Source organism: Panulirus ornatus, chromosome 72 (genome assembly GCF_036320965.1).
Source record: "Panulirus ornatus isolate Po-2019 chromosome 72, ASM3632096v1, whole genome shotgun sequence".
In the NCBI taxonomy this organism is placed as follows: Eukaryota; Metazoa; Arthropoda; class Malacostraca; order Decapoda; family Palinuridae; genus Panulirus; species Panulirus ornatus.
In genome coordinates this window covers 11,030,977-11,045,990 of record NC_092295.1, presented here as the reverse complement: position 1 = coordinate 11,045,990, position 15,014 = coordinate 11,030,977, and the positions used below count along the sequence as shown (strand labels likewise).

At 37.4% G+C, this 15,014-nt stretch overlaps 1 protein-coding gene across 2 annotated transcripts in view; it reads left to right on the top strand.

The window, feature by feature from the left end:
- Positions 1-1,898: 1,898 nt before the first annotated feature.
- The window catches only part of LOC139748148 (uncharacterized), a 102,900-nt gene continuing 89,784 nt past the window's right edge, over positions 1,899-15,014 (top strand). Inside the window, exons 1-2 of one of the 2 annotated variants that reach the window (XM_071660838.1) lie at positions 1,899-2,009; positions 3,065-3,151. Coding sequence is in view for 1 of the 2 variants with exons in the window: in XM_071660837.1 (XP_071516938.1) it covers positions 2,003-2,009 (7 nt within the window). In the remaining variant the exon portion in view is untranslated. The remainder of the gene's footprint in view (positions 2,010-3,064; positions 3,152-15,014) is intronic. The other variant, XM_071660837.1, reaches the window with a different exon arrangement.

Here is a 15,014-nt window from a genome sequence, read left to right as displayed (position 1 = left end):
AAAGTCCCTCCTTTATCTATTCGTTTTCTCTGATGAAAATACAAGAGAAAACAGTCTCAGGCTCTCAGCTCTGAGTTGTCTGGCGGTGACTCAGTGGCCAGAAGCATCATTCCATCACACGGTCCTTGACATTCATTTCAAAAGCACAGTCTTGTGGGATCAGTCACTTACTTGTCTTCCATAGTTTGGAAAATATCATTGGTTTGATGACATAAGATGGCTTGCAATGCAACATTACACTGAATGGATTCTGAATCAGTGGAAAATTTTGAAATATTTTTTTTTTCCAAGCGTAAATAGACGATGAGGTAATTTCAGTAGAACTGATTATAAAAGAATTCATGCAGAAGCCTACCTAACCTTCTCGAAGTATGAGTTAGGATATTTCAATCAAGTGAACACATTATTTCAGAGCATAAGCAGCTTGATAACTATACTACAAGATGAAAATATCAGAATGACGACGATAATATATAAGACTTTTATCTAACCAGAGTTTGTAGATGGTTTATCAAAGATTGAACCTGATAATACAAGTAATCTTCTTCCTCTTGAACAAGTTAGTTTGGGAAGTGAGTGTGTGTGTCACTTATGTCTTCTCTTCTGGATATGTCTCTCCTTTTATTAAACAGAATTTGTTGAGCTCAGAAAAGTTGTCTCTCTTCAAGCCTTTGTTTAACGAGGTGAAATTCATATCTCTAAATATTGCATTGTATTTTGAAGCTAGGAAAACTCTGCCAAAGCTAAACAATTCAATAATAGAATATGAATATCGAGTAGAAACTCAGAATGATATTCGGAAAGAGTGGAAGGATTTGCCAGCATATTTCAGTGCTGATGAACGTGACCTGCTTCTTAAAAAAAGCTTTGAAGAACATTAGTTGTATCTTTCCAAACTAAGGAATTTATCAGACCAGTATGTTTTTAGGAACCTTGCCTCTTTTGCAACGCTCATCCGAACTTTGCCACATTCCATTGCAGAAACTGAGAAAGCTCTTCTCTAATGGTAGAAGTAAAAACAAAAAAGAGGAATAGGATGAGAACTGAGTTATTAGATTCCTTACTATTTAGCAATTCGAATATGAAATTCAAAGATTTAAACTGTCTTGATTTTGCAAAGGAAATTGAAAAGAGGCACTTGGCACTTCTTAACCAACAAATGTATGATCACAGACAGTAAAGCTTCCCTGTTGTCTTTCTATTCACTCTTAAGCTAGTCATATGCTGTGCTGATTATGAATGAAATCTGATTTTAAAATGTTGAAAGTGTTATAATCTTTATCATCGGAGCTGAGGATGGATATCCACATCTAATATCGTGGCAGGAAATATAGCATCGCTCTATTCATTACTATTCATTAGCAAGTTAATTATATTGGAAACAAGCTATGTAAACTTTATTTTTTCCTATGCTTAATATATGAGAGGAACTTAGAAAATTGGATACATATTGAAACAAACTAATTTATTCTTCTCTAATAAACATTGAATAGACTTCATTGCGTTTATTATTTGGTTCTTTTTCCATAAAGCTTATTAACCATTTCATAATAAACATATGTGCATTTCTCATGAGAAGTAAGTTCAATTCATGTAGGGACAGGCCCAGGGACTTTGTACGTAGGGACACGTAGGGACGTTGTACATAGGGACATGTAGGGACTTTTCATGATTTCTTTAGGGATATTTGGACCAAAAAAAAATCGGGTTGGTAACACTGCACCAAGAGATTGCGGATTGATAATTAGCAGATCTAGAGTAATGGTGAGAGTTTTAGTGCTGAAACAGTCAGTAGAACCTGTTAATAATAATATGTCACGTCAAAAGGCAGAAATAATTCAAAGAACATTTTTTTTTCTGTCATTGTCGTAACTTTAGCGCTTTTTTAGCTTTTTTGATTGGCAACGCTGAGTTCCCAGGGTTGTGAATGTGACATTGTAAACAAAGTGCGACGTCAGTGTCTGGCATAGGGATAAGTAATTTCATTGACTTACAAAATCATATGAAAGGTATTTATGATATATCTTGGTTTTCATAGATTGATTAAGCTTTAATATTTTTTTTCAAACAATTAGGTAACTATGTTGAGGTAGAGCATCCTGAATCTAAGGATGATTATAGCATAGCGTTATTTTGCGGTAGAATTCCAGTAAAATGACCATGACATTTTATGGATTTAAGTCAGTTAGGGAGACTTTATGTGGACTGTCTTTCAGTGATATGATACAGAGACCATACAAAATAGGCAGGGCGTTTAAGCAGAGAAAAGGAACCAAATTTCTGGGAATGACTGAAATCTCTTTAGGCTTACACCCTTTATCTCGGAAGTACATCAACAAATATACCTGCAAAAATCCTGTAAGGTTTGGTTCCCACCTTGAGTTCGGGAATAACATCCTACTGGCACAACAGGCATGTAAGACCTTGTGAAATATTGCCTCTGGAAACCATAGGTGCAATATGCACAGAAAGAGAGATCACCTTAAACAACAGAAGCTTAAGACTCTCTATTACCGTGCCAGTTGACATCATACAGAGCATGAGATGCACATTAGGGGAAGTCAAAAGTGCAATAGTTAGATACCTAGAAAATGAACTAGACAAGCCAGGCTGTGGGGGATGTATATAAATGAGGGCAGAGCCTTCCATCAGTTTGGTCAGTCTGTGACCCATTGCGGTAGCCTGGGCTGTTGGGAGTGATGACCACTCCCCTCCAAAAAAAAGAGTAGACTTCATAAGGAATAGATGGAAAATGTATTAACGGAAAGTATCTAATACACATAAACCTAAACAAAAAAGACATAACCTTTCAGCTAGCGTTAGGATTAAAGATGGTAAATGTTTGTTTTAGTGGTAATTTTTTAGTCTGTGCATGCCAACTTCTTAGGTATTAGCAATCAAGGAAACTTTTGAGAACCCTATCCTTTTTCTTTGGTTATATGAAGGGCAAAATTTATCAAATTTGCACAAAATTTGTTAATTACATGCATTTTCACATTTTCATAATGTTGGGTTTGTTATCAACCTGAGAGAGGTAATTAGGCTAACTTTTGTTTATCTGCAGATTGCTGTTGCGTGTGCCGCCATTGCGGTATATGAGATCTTTAGTGGATTCAGCCCAAGTTCATTTCAGCCCAACCAGATCAGATAGGTAGGTTAGGTTAGTTAGGTGTTAAACATTAAGGTCTGAACAATATAAATAACTTTAGAATGTAGCCCCTGGGGAGAATATTATTCCGCCCGTGAGTGGTGCAGGTCAGCTAGACTGTTCTGCTGGATTTGTTTTCAATGGTATTAACAATACCAACCATTTACGTTTATAGAATCTCGATAGCTATTACTTTATTATACAGAACTGTATAATTAACTTTAAAATGCTTAGAAGAGGTAGTAAACCACCATAAACCTCAAAAAGATGTTCAGGTTCTCTACAGCTCTCCAAAGTTCTCTAATTAGTAGTACCCATGCATCATTAACAGTGAGTAGAAGTGAGATAGGATGTGGGGTTTTATGTGTAGCACCTGTAACTCCAACAGTTTTAAGTTTTCAAAAAGTGGACTGGGCTTTGAAATGGTAAGAAATTTTGAGGGTATTAATACAGTAAATCGACATTAGATAGTTTAAGTGATGCATTTGTAATTTTTTTTTTTTTTTTTTTTTTCATACTATTCGCCATTTCCCGCGATAGCGAGGTAGCGTTAAGAACAGAGGACTGGGCCTTTGAGGGAATACCCTCACCTGGCCCCCTTCTCTGTTCCTTCTTTTGGAAAATTAAAATAAAAAAATGAGAGGGGAGGATTTCCAGCCCCCCGCTCCCTTCCCTTTTAGTCGCCTAAATGATGGCCCTAAATGATGATTATGTTACTAAAAAATTATAGTAATGGCCATGTAAAGATGCCAGATGACATCATGATGGTGAGACTCATGTCAATAATGGTAATAATAATTATAACTAATCATAACAGTTACTGTAAAAAAAATATGATTTTAGCCACTACCATTAATAAAACTATAAGCACCAACAATTACACTACTGTTACTGCAGCTCAACTAGTCATACTTGTGATTCAAATCAAAAATTTATTAATATGAAAGGGTGATGTTAAGTTTCCAGATCTTTAAAAACTCATAATCTCATAGACTGAGTTCTTTTCATCTTCTTGTTAACCTCTCATATCTCACAGTTTACGGCCTTAACTATGAAAGTCTTGCTGTATTAAAGTCAGAGTCTGGCCTAGCATTGTTAAGATGAGAGTCACTCCTTGTCTAGCAGGTTTGTACCTCTCAGTTCCAAAGGAATGAACTGAACAACTAAAGAAAGCTCAGCACATTCCATGATTTGACTACCAAACATTAAATTCAAATAAAAGTTATAAGATTAATCATTGGTCCATAAAGTCAGTGAGGAGGAATATGATAATTTTTAAAAGCTATCTATAATGAAAATAAATAGATTATCAGAATTATTATTTCTGTGCCAATGAAACTAATTCATTCAGTTATAAAACAGTGTAAGTATTTTATAATTAGGGTAACCACAGACTCATCCTCTCTTATCATTGGCTGGTTGTGTCCACATAGTTCTTGACTTTTGTTTACAATACAACAACCATAACAAAATCTCTATAATTCTTCTGCCTCTTTGCAATATATAGAAAAACTAAACTCACTTACTAGATGTTGGTCACCAATTTAGTGTGTTAGAATATCTTCTATGATGTGATAAATTTAGACAAATATCTCATATAAAAGGAATAATGAAAAGATATATATACATATCCAGAAAACCATATCATTAGTATTTCTTTAACATGTGTCAGATGAATGAAAATTCTTGAAAGCAAACAGTTTACAGTGAAAAAGTACTTCTACTGAAATCTTGCCATTAATCTTTTGAAATGAAATGTATCTGTTAAAGACAACAGGAAAGAGGAAACTCGTATCTAATATGTTAATTCTTTGATTAAGTTTCCATCTTAATGGCAGAATAAAATTAATGAGGTTTTGCTACAGGCTGTAAGAAATTGGCAAATGCAACATGCACAGAGATTTTCAGCACTCAGGTGATTCCTTTTGTGGTACATAACCATAATGTTTCATCACACACTCTGCCTCCCAAATATAAGATGCTCTTGAAGAAATTTACTCAAATTACATGAAAGAATAGTACTTCTAGTTACTGTAATTACCATCATTTCATGTTATCTTTTATTGTAATTTCAAAATTCTGAAATACTTTTATCAGTATTATCCTCAGTTCCATCTGTACCTGCCTGTGCATCCCTATGCATGTTACACCTGAGAAACATCACATCATTCTTGGTAAACCTGTCACATCACCTGAGCTTCAACTATCATTTATGAGTAACCAGAACAAAAGATAAAAAATAACTATCACTTGACTCCCTTAATCAGACATCTGGAATCTTACAGTATGAGGCTAAGAAGAAATTTCCTCTAGTTCAAGATTTACAACAAAATCTAGTGAAAACCTTTCAAATATACTAGTTATAACCTTGCTCAGCAGTATGTACGGTATGAATACATAATAGAAAGTGTTTGTCTGAAACAGAATAATATTTCACTGAAATGTTGCAAATAGTGCATGAACAGGAGGGATGTCTTGATATCATTTTTAGTATCCTTGTAAGAACATCAGAAAAGGGACTGTCCTGTGGACACCTGACTATAAACATTCACTCTGGGACTTGTTTGTATTCTGTGGAGCTTTATTGAATCTTTATGTCAGTGTATAAAGTGAATGATGCTGTTATTAAGCCAGAAAACTTGCTTGTAGATTTTTGAAATGGTTATCATCCTTTCTTATTTATTCATTCCAGTGAAAGTCATCATGCGTCATAATATATGAGTCTGACTTATTTCAGGTTTTACAAGCGTGTTGGGTGAGTTCAGTTGTCTACAGTGATTTATGGCTCAAATTTATGTTGATGAGATGTCTCTCACACAGGTTATTTTCTCATATAACCCTTCAGACATCTTAACTCACTGTTTATTTTGTCATCCAAATGAAAGAACATGGCAGAAATGAGTGGAGTATTGTACATTATTAAGGTCTTCACAAATGCACTCTTTAAAATGTTAAAAGAGCATATTATTTGATCTCCACATTTTACAGCTTTATAGTATTATTATTTAACCCCACAATTTCCTCATGGCCCTATCACTGACAAGTTAATTGTTATTGAAATATAGTTTTATAGAGTAGTAAAGGAAAATCCTACACTCCTATATCATTCCTTACAGTATCTACAGACTCTACAGTATCTACAGTATCTACAGTATCTACAGAAAAACTAAGATATGAAACCTATAAAAGTGTTATCTCTGTTCTAAACTTTTATTGTTCTAGCTTTTGGGGATTCATCTGTAAAAGTATGTTTTAGCTGTGCAAATGAACTAGCTTTAGGAAATGGCTACTTATTTTCTGAGTATTTTACACAGATCTTTGGTATTAGAGAAATACCTGCTCAAGATTCTGTATCAAGGAAAATGTGGGATTGAATAATGTGAAGATACTGAAGATCTTAATATGTATGTTACTGATTGTTAATTCCGTCATACTGGGCAAGAAGTTTTCTATCTCATTTTTTTATTGTTATTTCTTGATCTTGAATATATAATGAGAACCACATTGCAAATGATTATATGTAATAATCATTCCTACACCATCCACAGTGAATATGAAATGTATGTTTTACCAATATAAATTCAACTGTAAAGAATCAGCAAAACCTACGAAAATTCACGTAACTTCCCAAGCAATTAAGGTATATCATAATGCTCAGTGTTCAAGTTGAACTGTACCTATCAACCAGTGAGTGAATATTATGCAAATGGAACTGTAGTCAATAAGCAGATGACAGTGAAAGTGAATGCATATGCAATCCCCAGTAACAAACCAGTTTAATGTTGGTATATTTCTACTATCCATAAACAAATTAAACAACCATGGAGACATCACACACCCCTACCACAAACCTACATTCACTGAGAACCAATCACTTTCCTGTCTTCCTACACGTACACATGCCTTACATCCTCGATAAAAACTTTTCACTGCTTCTAACAACTTGCCTCCCACACCATATATTCTTAATACCTTCCACAGAGCATCTCTATCAACTCTATCATATGCCTTCTCCAGATCCATAAATGCTACATACAAATCCATTTGCTTTTCTAAGTATTTCTCACATACATTCTTCAAAGCAAACACCTGATCCACACATCCTCTACCACTTCTGAAACCACACTGCTCTTCCCCAATCTGATGCTCTGTACATGCCTTCACCCTCTCAATCAATACCCTCCCATATAATTTACCAGGAATACTCAACAAACTTATACCTCTGAAATTTGAGCACTCACTCATCCCCTTTGCCTTTGTACAAAGGCACTATGCACGCATTCCGCCAATCCTCAGGCACCTCACCATGAGTCATACATACATTAAATAACCTTACCAACCAGTCAATAATACAGTCACCCCCTTTTTTAATAAATTCCACTGCAATACCATCCAAACCTGCTGCCTTGCTGGCTTTCATCTTCCGCAAAGCTTTTACTAGCTCTTCTCTGTTTACCAAATCATTTTCTCTAACCCTCTCACTTTGCTCACCACCTCGACCAAAACACCCTATATCTGCCACTCTATCATCAAACACATTCAACAAACCTTCAAAATACTCACTCCATCTCCTTCTTACATCACCACTACTTGTTATCACCTCCCCATTTGCGCCCTTCACTGAAGTTCCCATTTGCTCCCTTGTCTTACGCACTTTATTTACCTCCTTCCAGAAAATCTTTTTATTCTCCCTAAAATTTAATGATACTCTCTCATCCCAACTCTCATTTGCCCTCTTTTTCACCTCTTGCACCTTTCTCTTGACCTCCTGTCTCTTTCTTTTATACATCTCCCACTCAGTTTCATTTTTTCCCTGCAAAAATCGTCCAAATGCCTCTCTCTTCTCTTTCACTAATAATCTTACTTCTTCATCCCACCACTCACTACCCTTTCTAATCAGTGGATGGGGTTGTTAGGGAGGTGAATGCAAGAGTTTTGGAAAGAGGAGCAAGTATGAAGTCTGTTGGGGATGAGAGAGCTTGGGAAGTGAGTCAGTTGTTGTTCGCTGATGATACAGCGCTGGTGGCTGATTCATGTGAGAAACTGCAGAAGCTGGTGACTGAGTTTGGTAAAGTGTGTGAAAGAAGAAAGTTAAGAGTAAATGTGAATAAGAGCAAGGTAATTAGGTACAGTAGGGTTGAGGGTCAAGTCAATTGGGAGGTAAGTTTGAATGGAGAAAAACTGGAGGAAGTAAAGTGTTTTAGATATCTGGGAGTGGATCTGGCAGTGGATGGAACCATGGAAGCGGAAATGGATCATAGGGTAAGGGAGGGGGCGAAAATCCTGGGAGCCTTGAAAAATGTGTGGAAGTCGAGAACATTATCTCGGAAAGCAAAAATGGGTATGTTTGAAGGAATAGTGGTTCCAACAATGTTGTATGGTTGCGAGGCGTGGGCTATGGATAGGGTTGTGCGCTGGAGGATGGATGTGCTGGAAATGAGATGTTTGAGGACAGTGTGTGGTGTGAGGTGGTTTGATCGAGTGAGTAACATAAGGGTAAGAGAGATGTGTGGAAATAAAAAGAGCGTGGTTGAGAGAGCAGAAGAGGGTGTTTTGAAATGGTTTGGGCACATGGAGAGAATGAGTGAGGAAAGATTGACCAAGAGGATGTATGTGTCGGAGGTGGAGGGAACGAGGAGAAGTGGGAGACCAAATTGGAGGTGGAAAGATGGAGTGAAAAAGATTTTGTGTGATCGGGGCCTGAACATACAGGAGGGTGAAAGGAGGGCAAGGAATAGAGTGAATTGGATCGATGTGGTATACCGGGGTTGACGTGCTGTCAGTGGATTGAATCAGGACATGTGAAGCGTCTGGGGTAAACCATGGAAAGCTGTGTAGGTATGTATATTTGCGTGTGTGGACGTATGTATACACATGTGTATTGGGGTGGGTTGGGCCATTTCTTTCATCTGTTTCCTTGCGCTACCTCGCAAATGCGGGAGACAGCGACAAAGCCAAAAAAAAAAAAAAAGAAATTCTACTATCATATTGTCTACTTAGAATACTATATGTTCCCTGATTTAGGCTAAATAACTCGCACTCCTGTCTCAATATTATAATCATTCAATGATATTCAGTGTTCTGCAATGATTAATCTATTCTCCAGATACTATTTTGTTGAACGAAATCAGTCAGCTAGATTTTTATCTAGCAATGCTACGGTGGTGTTTAGAGATCATGATAACAGAGGTAGAGCATAATTTGGGGAAGTATGTTTTATTTAGGGAAGCAGTGATGGCTTGTGCAAAAGATACTTCTGGCATGAGAAGCGTGTGAGGTGGGTTGATTAGAAAGGGTAGTGAGTGGTGGGATGAAGAAGTAAGATTATTAGTGAAAGAGAAGAGAGAGGCATCTGGACAATTTTTGCAGGGAAAAAATGCAAATGAGTGGGAGATGTGTAAAAGAAGAGGCAGGAGGTCAAGAGAAAGGTGTAAGAGGTGAAAAAGAGGGCAAATGAGAGTTGAGGTGAGAGAGTATCATTAAATTTTAGGGAGAATAAAAAGATGTTTTGGAAGGAGGTAAATAAAGTGCTTAAGACAAGGGAGCAAATGGGAACTTCAGTGAAGGGGGCTAATGGAGAGGTGATAACAAGTAGTGGTGATGTGAGAAGGAGATGGAGTGAGTATTTTGAAGGTTTGTTGAATGTGTTTGATGATAGAGTGGCAGATATAGGGTGTTTTGGTCGAGGTGGTGTGGAAAGTGAGAGGGTTAGGGAAAATGATTTGGTAAACATAGAAGAGGTAGTAAAAGCTTTGCGGAAGATGAAATTTGGCAGGGCAGCACGTTTGGATGGTATTGCAGTGGAATTTATTAAAAAAGGGGGTGACTGTATTGTTGACTGGTTGGTAAGGTTATTTAATGTATGTATGATTCATGGTGAGGTGCCTGAGGATTTGCGGAATGCTTGCATAGTTCCATTGTACAAAGGCAAAGGGGATAAGAGTGAGTGCTCAAATTACAGAGGTATAAGTTTGTTGAGTATTCCTGGTAAATTATATGGGAGGGTATTGATTGAAAGGGTGAAGGCATGTACAGAGCATCAGATTGGGGAATAGCAGTGTAGTTTCAGAAGTGGTAGAGGATGTGTGGATCAGGTGTTTGCTTTTAAGATTTTTTTTTTTTTTCTTTTTTTTTTTGCTTTGTCGCTGTCTCCTGCGTTTGCGAGGTAGCGCAAGGAAACAGACGAAAGAAATGGCCCAACCCACCCCCATACACATGTATATACATATGTCCACACACGCAAAATATACATACCTACACAGCTTTCCATGGTTTACCCCAGACGCTTCACATGCCCCGATTCAATCCACTGACAGCACGTCAACCCCGGTATACCACATCGCTCCAATTCACTCTATTCCTTGCCCTCCCTTCACCCTCCTGCATGTTCAGGCCCCGATCACACAAAATCTTTTTCACTCCATCTTTCCACCTCCAATTTTAAGAATGTATGTGAGAAATACTTAGAAAAGCAAATGGATTTATATGTAGCATTTATGGATCTGGAGAAGGCATATGATAAGAGTTGATAGAGATGCTCTGTGGAAGGTATTAAGAATATATGGTGTGGGAGGCAAGTTGTTAGAAGCAGTGAAAAGTTTTTATCGAGGATGTAAGGCATGTGTACGTGTAGGAAGAGAGGAAAGTGATTGTTTCTCAGTGAATGTAGGTTTGCGGCAGGGATGTGTGATGTCTCCATGGTTGTTTAATTTGTTTATGGATGGGGTTGTTACGGAGGTGAATGCAAGAGAAGAGTTTTGGAAAGAGGGGCAAGTATGAAGTCTATTGTGGATGAGAGAGCTTGGGAAGGGAGTCAGTTGTTGCTCGCTGATGATATAGTGCTGGTGGCTGATTCATGTAAGAAACTGCAGAAGCTGGTGACTGAGTTTGGTAAAGTGTGTGAAAGAAGAAAGTTAAGAGTAAATGTGAATAAGAGCAAGGTTATTAGGTACAGTAGGGTTGAGGGTCAAGTCAAGTGGGAGGTAAGTTTGATTGGAGAAAAACTGGAGGAAGTAAAGTGTTTTAGATATCTGGGAGTGGATCTGGCAATGGATGGAACCATGGAAGCGGAAGTGAATCATAGGGTGGGGGAGGAGGCGAAAATTCTGTGAGCCTTGAAGAGTGTTTGGAAGTCGAGAACATTATCTCGGAAAGCAGAAATGGGTATGTTTGAAGGAATAGTGGTACCAACAATGTTGTATGGCTGTGATGCGTTGGCTATGGATAGAGTTGTGCGCAGGAGGGTGGATATGCTGGAAATGAGATGTTTGAGGACAATATGTGGTGTGAGGTGGTTTGATCGAGTAGGTAATGTAAGGGTAAGAGAGATGTGTGGAAATAAAAAGAGTGTGGTTGAGAGAGCAAAAGAATGTGTTTTGAAATGGTTTGGTCACATGGAGAGACTGAGTGAGGAAAGATTGACCAAGAGGATATATGTGTTAGAGGTGGAGGGAACGAGGAGAAGTGGGAGACCACATTGGAGGTGGAAAGATGGAGTGAAAAAGATTTTGAGTGATCGGGGCCTGACCATGCAGGAGGGTGAAAGGCCTGCAAGGAATAGAGTGAATTGGAACGATGTGGTATACCAGGGTCGATGTGCTGTCAATGAATTGAACTAGGGCATGTGAAGCGTCTGGGGTAAACCATGGAAAGTTCTGTGGGGCCTGGATATGGAAAGGGAGCTGTGGTTTCGGTGCATTGTTACATGATAGCTAGAGACTGAGTGTGAACGAATGTGGCCTTTGTTGTCTTTTCCTAGCACTACCTCACGCACATGAGGGGGGAGGGGGTTGTTATTCCATGTGTGGCAAGGTGGCGATGGGAATAAATAAAGGCAGACAGTATGAATTATGTACATGTGTCTATATGTATATGTCTGTGTGTGTTTATATATGTGTACATTGAGATGTATAGATATGTATATTTGTGTGTGTGGACGTGTATATATATATATACATGTGTGTGTGGGTTGGTTTGGCCATTCTTTCGTGTGTTTCCTTGCGCTACCTCGCTAATGCAGACAGCAACAAAGCAAATAAATAAAAAAATAAAAAATAAATAAATGTTTTACTGAATGATATTAGATAATGCAAATATAGTGTGTTTTATGCATGTCAGGCAAACTTTAGGGTTCATTAATGTAAAAGCTGGTAATACATATGTATAATATCAGCAGAGCATATATAATCTTCATCTAACCTCAATGAGTAGCTGAAGAAATAGTACAAATATATCAACATCACCTTTTGTATATGAATGGAAGTGTCTGTCTTCATCTGTTTCCTGGTGCTACCTTGCTAACACAAAAAATGGTGATCAAGTTTGAAAAAACTTTGCTCCTAGGGATTGCATAGCTCCTCATTATGTTGCCCGATTGGTTAGCTCTGGCATAGCATTTTCACAGCACTCAGTTTAAGCAGATTTGAACATTAAGGTAATTATTGATTAACAGGGAAGATAGGTGAGATTTACTTTGGTTCTCTTGATTTTTTATGTGTATTACCTACTGTTACAGTATGTAATTAATCACACATATTCCCTAATTTGCTATTGTTTGCTATATTTTGTATTTAGTGTAATGTGATGCTTAGAATCATGCTCTGCAACTTTTTTGTATTTTCTAAACACTATACCAGTATTTTTAGATAAAATCACTCATTATCCAAAGCTAATAGTAATGTGCATCAAAATTAGACTTTAACCTTTTCATCTATACGAAAAAGCAATGAATTGAGTATTTAAGAGGAAATAGATATATGATTCACTTAAACAAATTTGACAAAATGATGATTTTGTGAAAAATGGTTTATTTAACCTAAAATATAAATGAGGTGCAGAAAGTAGAAAAGAATGAAATCTTTCTTGTTAATATATGTTTATTGAGCACTGAAAGTAGCTGTGGATATTGAGTGACTTTTTATCTCTCTACTTTGTTGATGCAGTAAGAGTATATGGTGAGTTGAAGGGCATGATTTGGAGTATTATGTTTTATTTGAGGATGTTAGGAATGGCAGTAGTGTTGCAGGTCATGAATATATAGGAATGCATGGTGTGTGTTCATAAGTATACAAGTGGTAAAAAGTGTTGAGTCTTCCTTAGCAGCCAGGAGTTATTGTAAAAATATGCCATGCAAAAACTAATGTTAAATGTTGCTGGAGATGTCATGGAATGGCTATGCTGGAGGAGTTTAGATGGTGCTGTGAATGGCTCCTTGGTCTGTTGTCTGATTTTTAAATTCATTAACATATAGCACAATTTTCAGTCAGGGTTATGTCTGGTATATTTCAAATAAAGCACTGAGAATTAAGATAAATCCCAGCTTTTAGATTTAAGTTTTTGTATGTTCTTTCCATTCTTTAAAAGGGTTTCACCCACTTTTACTTTGATTTACCCGTGGATATGCCTATATATTCATAACCTTCATCACTTATTAGAATGTTGCTGAAAAAAAAAATGCTCCAGATCATGCTCTGTTTTGAGGGAGCAGATTTTTTTATTGCATGATCAAATGTTACTTGTTTGCTTTTGCTTGAGTATTTTTCATGGTGTTGTGAGTGTGGGTCATCTGGATATGAAAGGATATTATCACTGTGATCTTCAGCAGTGTTTACTTTGGTGTTGCTGGACTCTACCTGCAAGTGGTTACACTACAAGCAAGAGGCACTTTCTTTGGCAAGGGATGGAATGTCAGAGCTGCGGAAGACCCAAAAAAGGCTCCTAGAATTTTATGCTATTTATAATAACAGTAACGATAATAGTAATATGTTTTTAAGATTAGTAGATAATGTGTATACAGGTTGTACTTCTCTATTCCAATCACTCTGTTGTCCAGCACTTTTTGAATCTGCCACCATTAGGGTGTGGATCTGCCACTAGGGTGGTGCTGTTAGCAGCGCTAAGTCGCCAAAATCTGTTTGCACTGCAGCTGAGCTAATTAAAAGTCCTGTTAATTTCTTATATTCAGTTTCTTGCTGAAAATGAAAGCCAGAAAGCTCTAAAGTCACAGAAAACTTTGAAAGGTGCCAGAAGTACAGAATTAGACAGTGCACTTATGAAGTGGTTTCATCTCCGACTTAATGAACGCATAAGCATTTTTGGGGAGATGCTTATTGAGCAGGCCAAAGTTTTTCATAGAGAATTAATGCTAGACTATGAATATTCGCAAGGATGGTTACACAAGTTTGTAGAGACCAGGAAATTCAGCACATAGTGTATACGGAGAAAAAAGTAGTGCTGACATGGAAGCTTGTAGTGTGAGTTCACATTAAGAGAATCAATAAAAGCTCCAATTCTCTATCAAACAACCTACAGCAATACGTTCAGGGCAAGAGAGAGTGGTGTACGAGTCACCTGCTTGGCTGGAACTGACTCAGCACAGGCTGGGTGCTTTGATTGTAACAATAAAACAACAAGAGTTGACCAAAGCCAATATCCAACCTATGGTCGTTTGTTACATTAAGTACGTGTCAAAAAGCTGCGATAAAGTTTGTGGATGAATTTGCACAGTTAATAGCAGCTGAAAACTTAGCCCCAGAACAAGTGTATTGCTCTGTATTGGTGTTGTATGCCATGAAAAACCCTTGCCCAAGATATTGAGGAGTCTCCATCTGGGGATACTTCTGATGTTAACTGATGTAACAATAAAAGCCCTGTTTGAAAGATTTAATGGTTATGTTATTTCCTATTTTTAGTTTTGTTCTACCTTTGATAACACAATGATATGTATGTGGAATGAACTGGCAAGACTAGGGATTGGAAATATGCTTACATAGGGGGTTCCCTTAGGGGTCAATTTCTGTTTTTTGGCATTTTCTGTGGTCCGGCAATGGCCAGGTTCCAAGGTTGCTGGATAGAAGAGGTTCAGCCT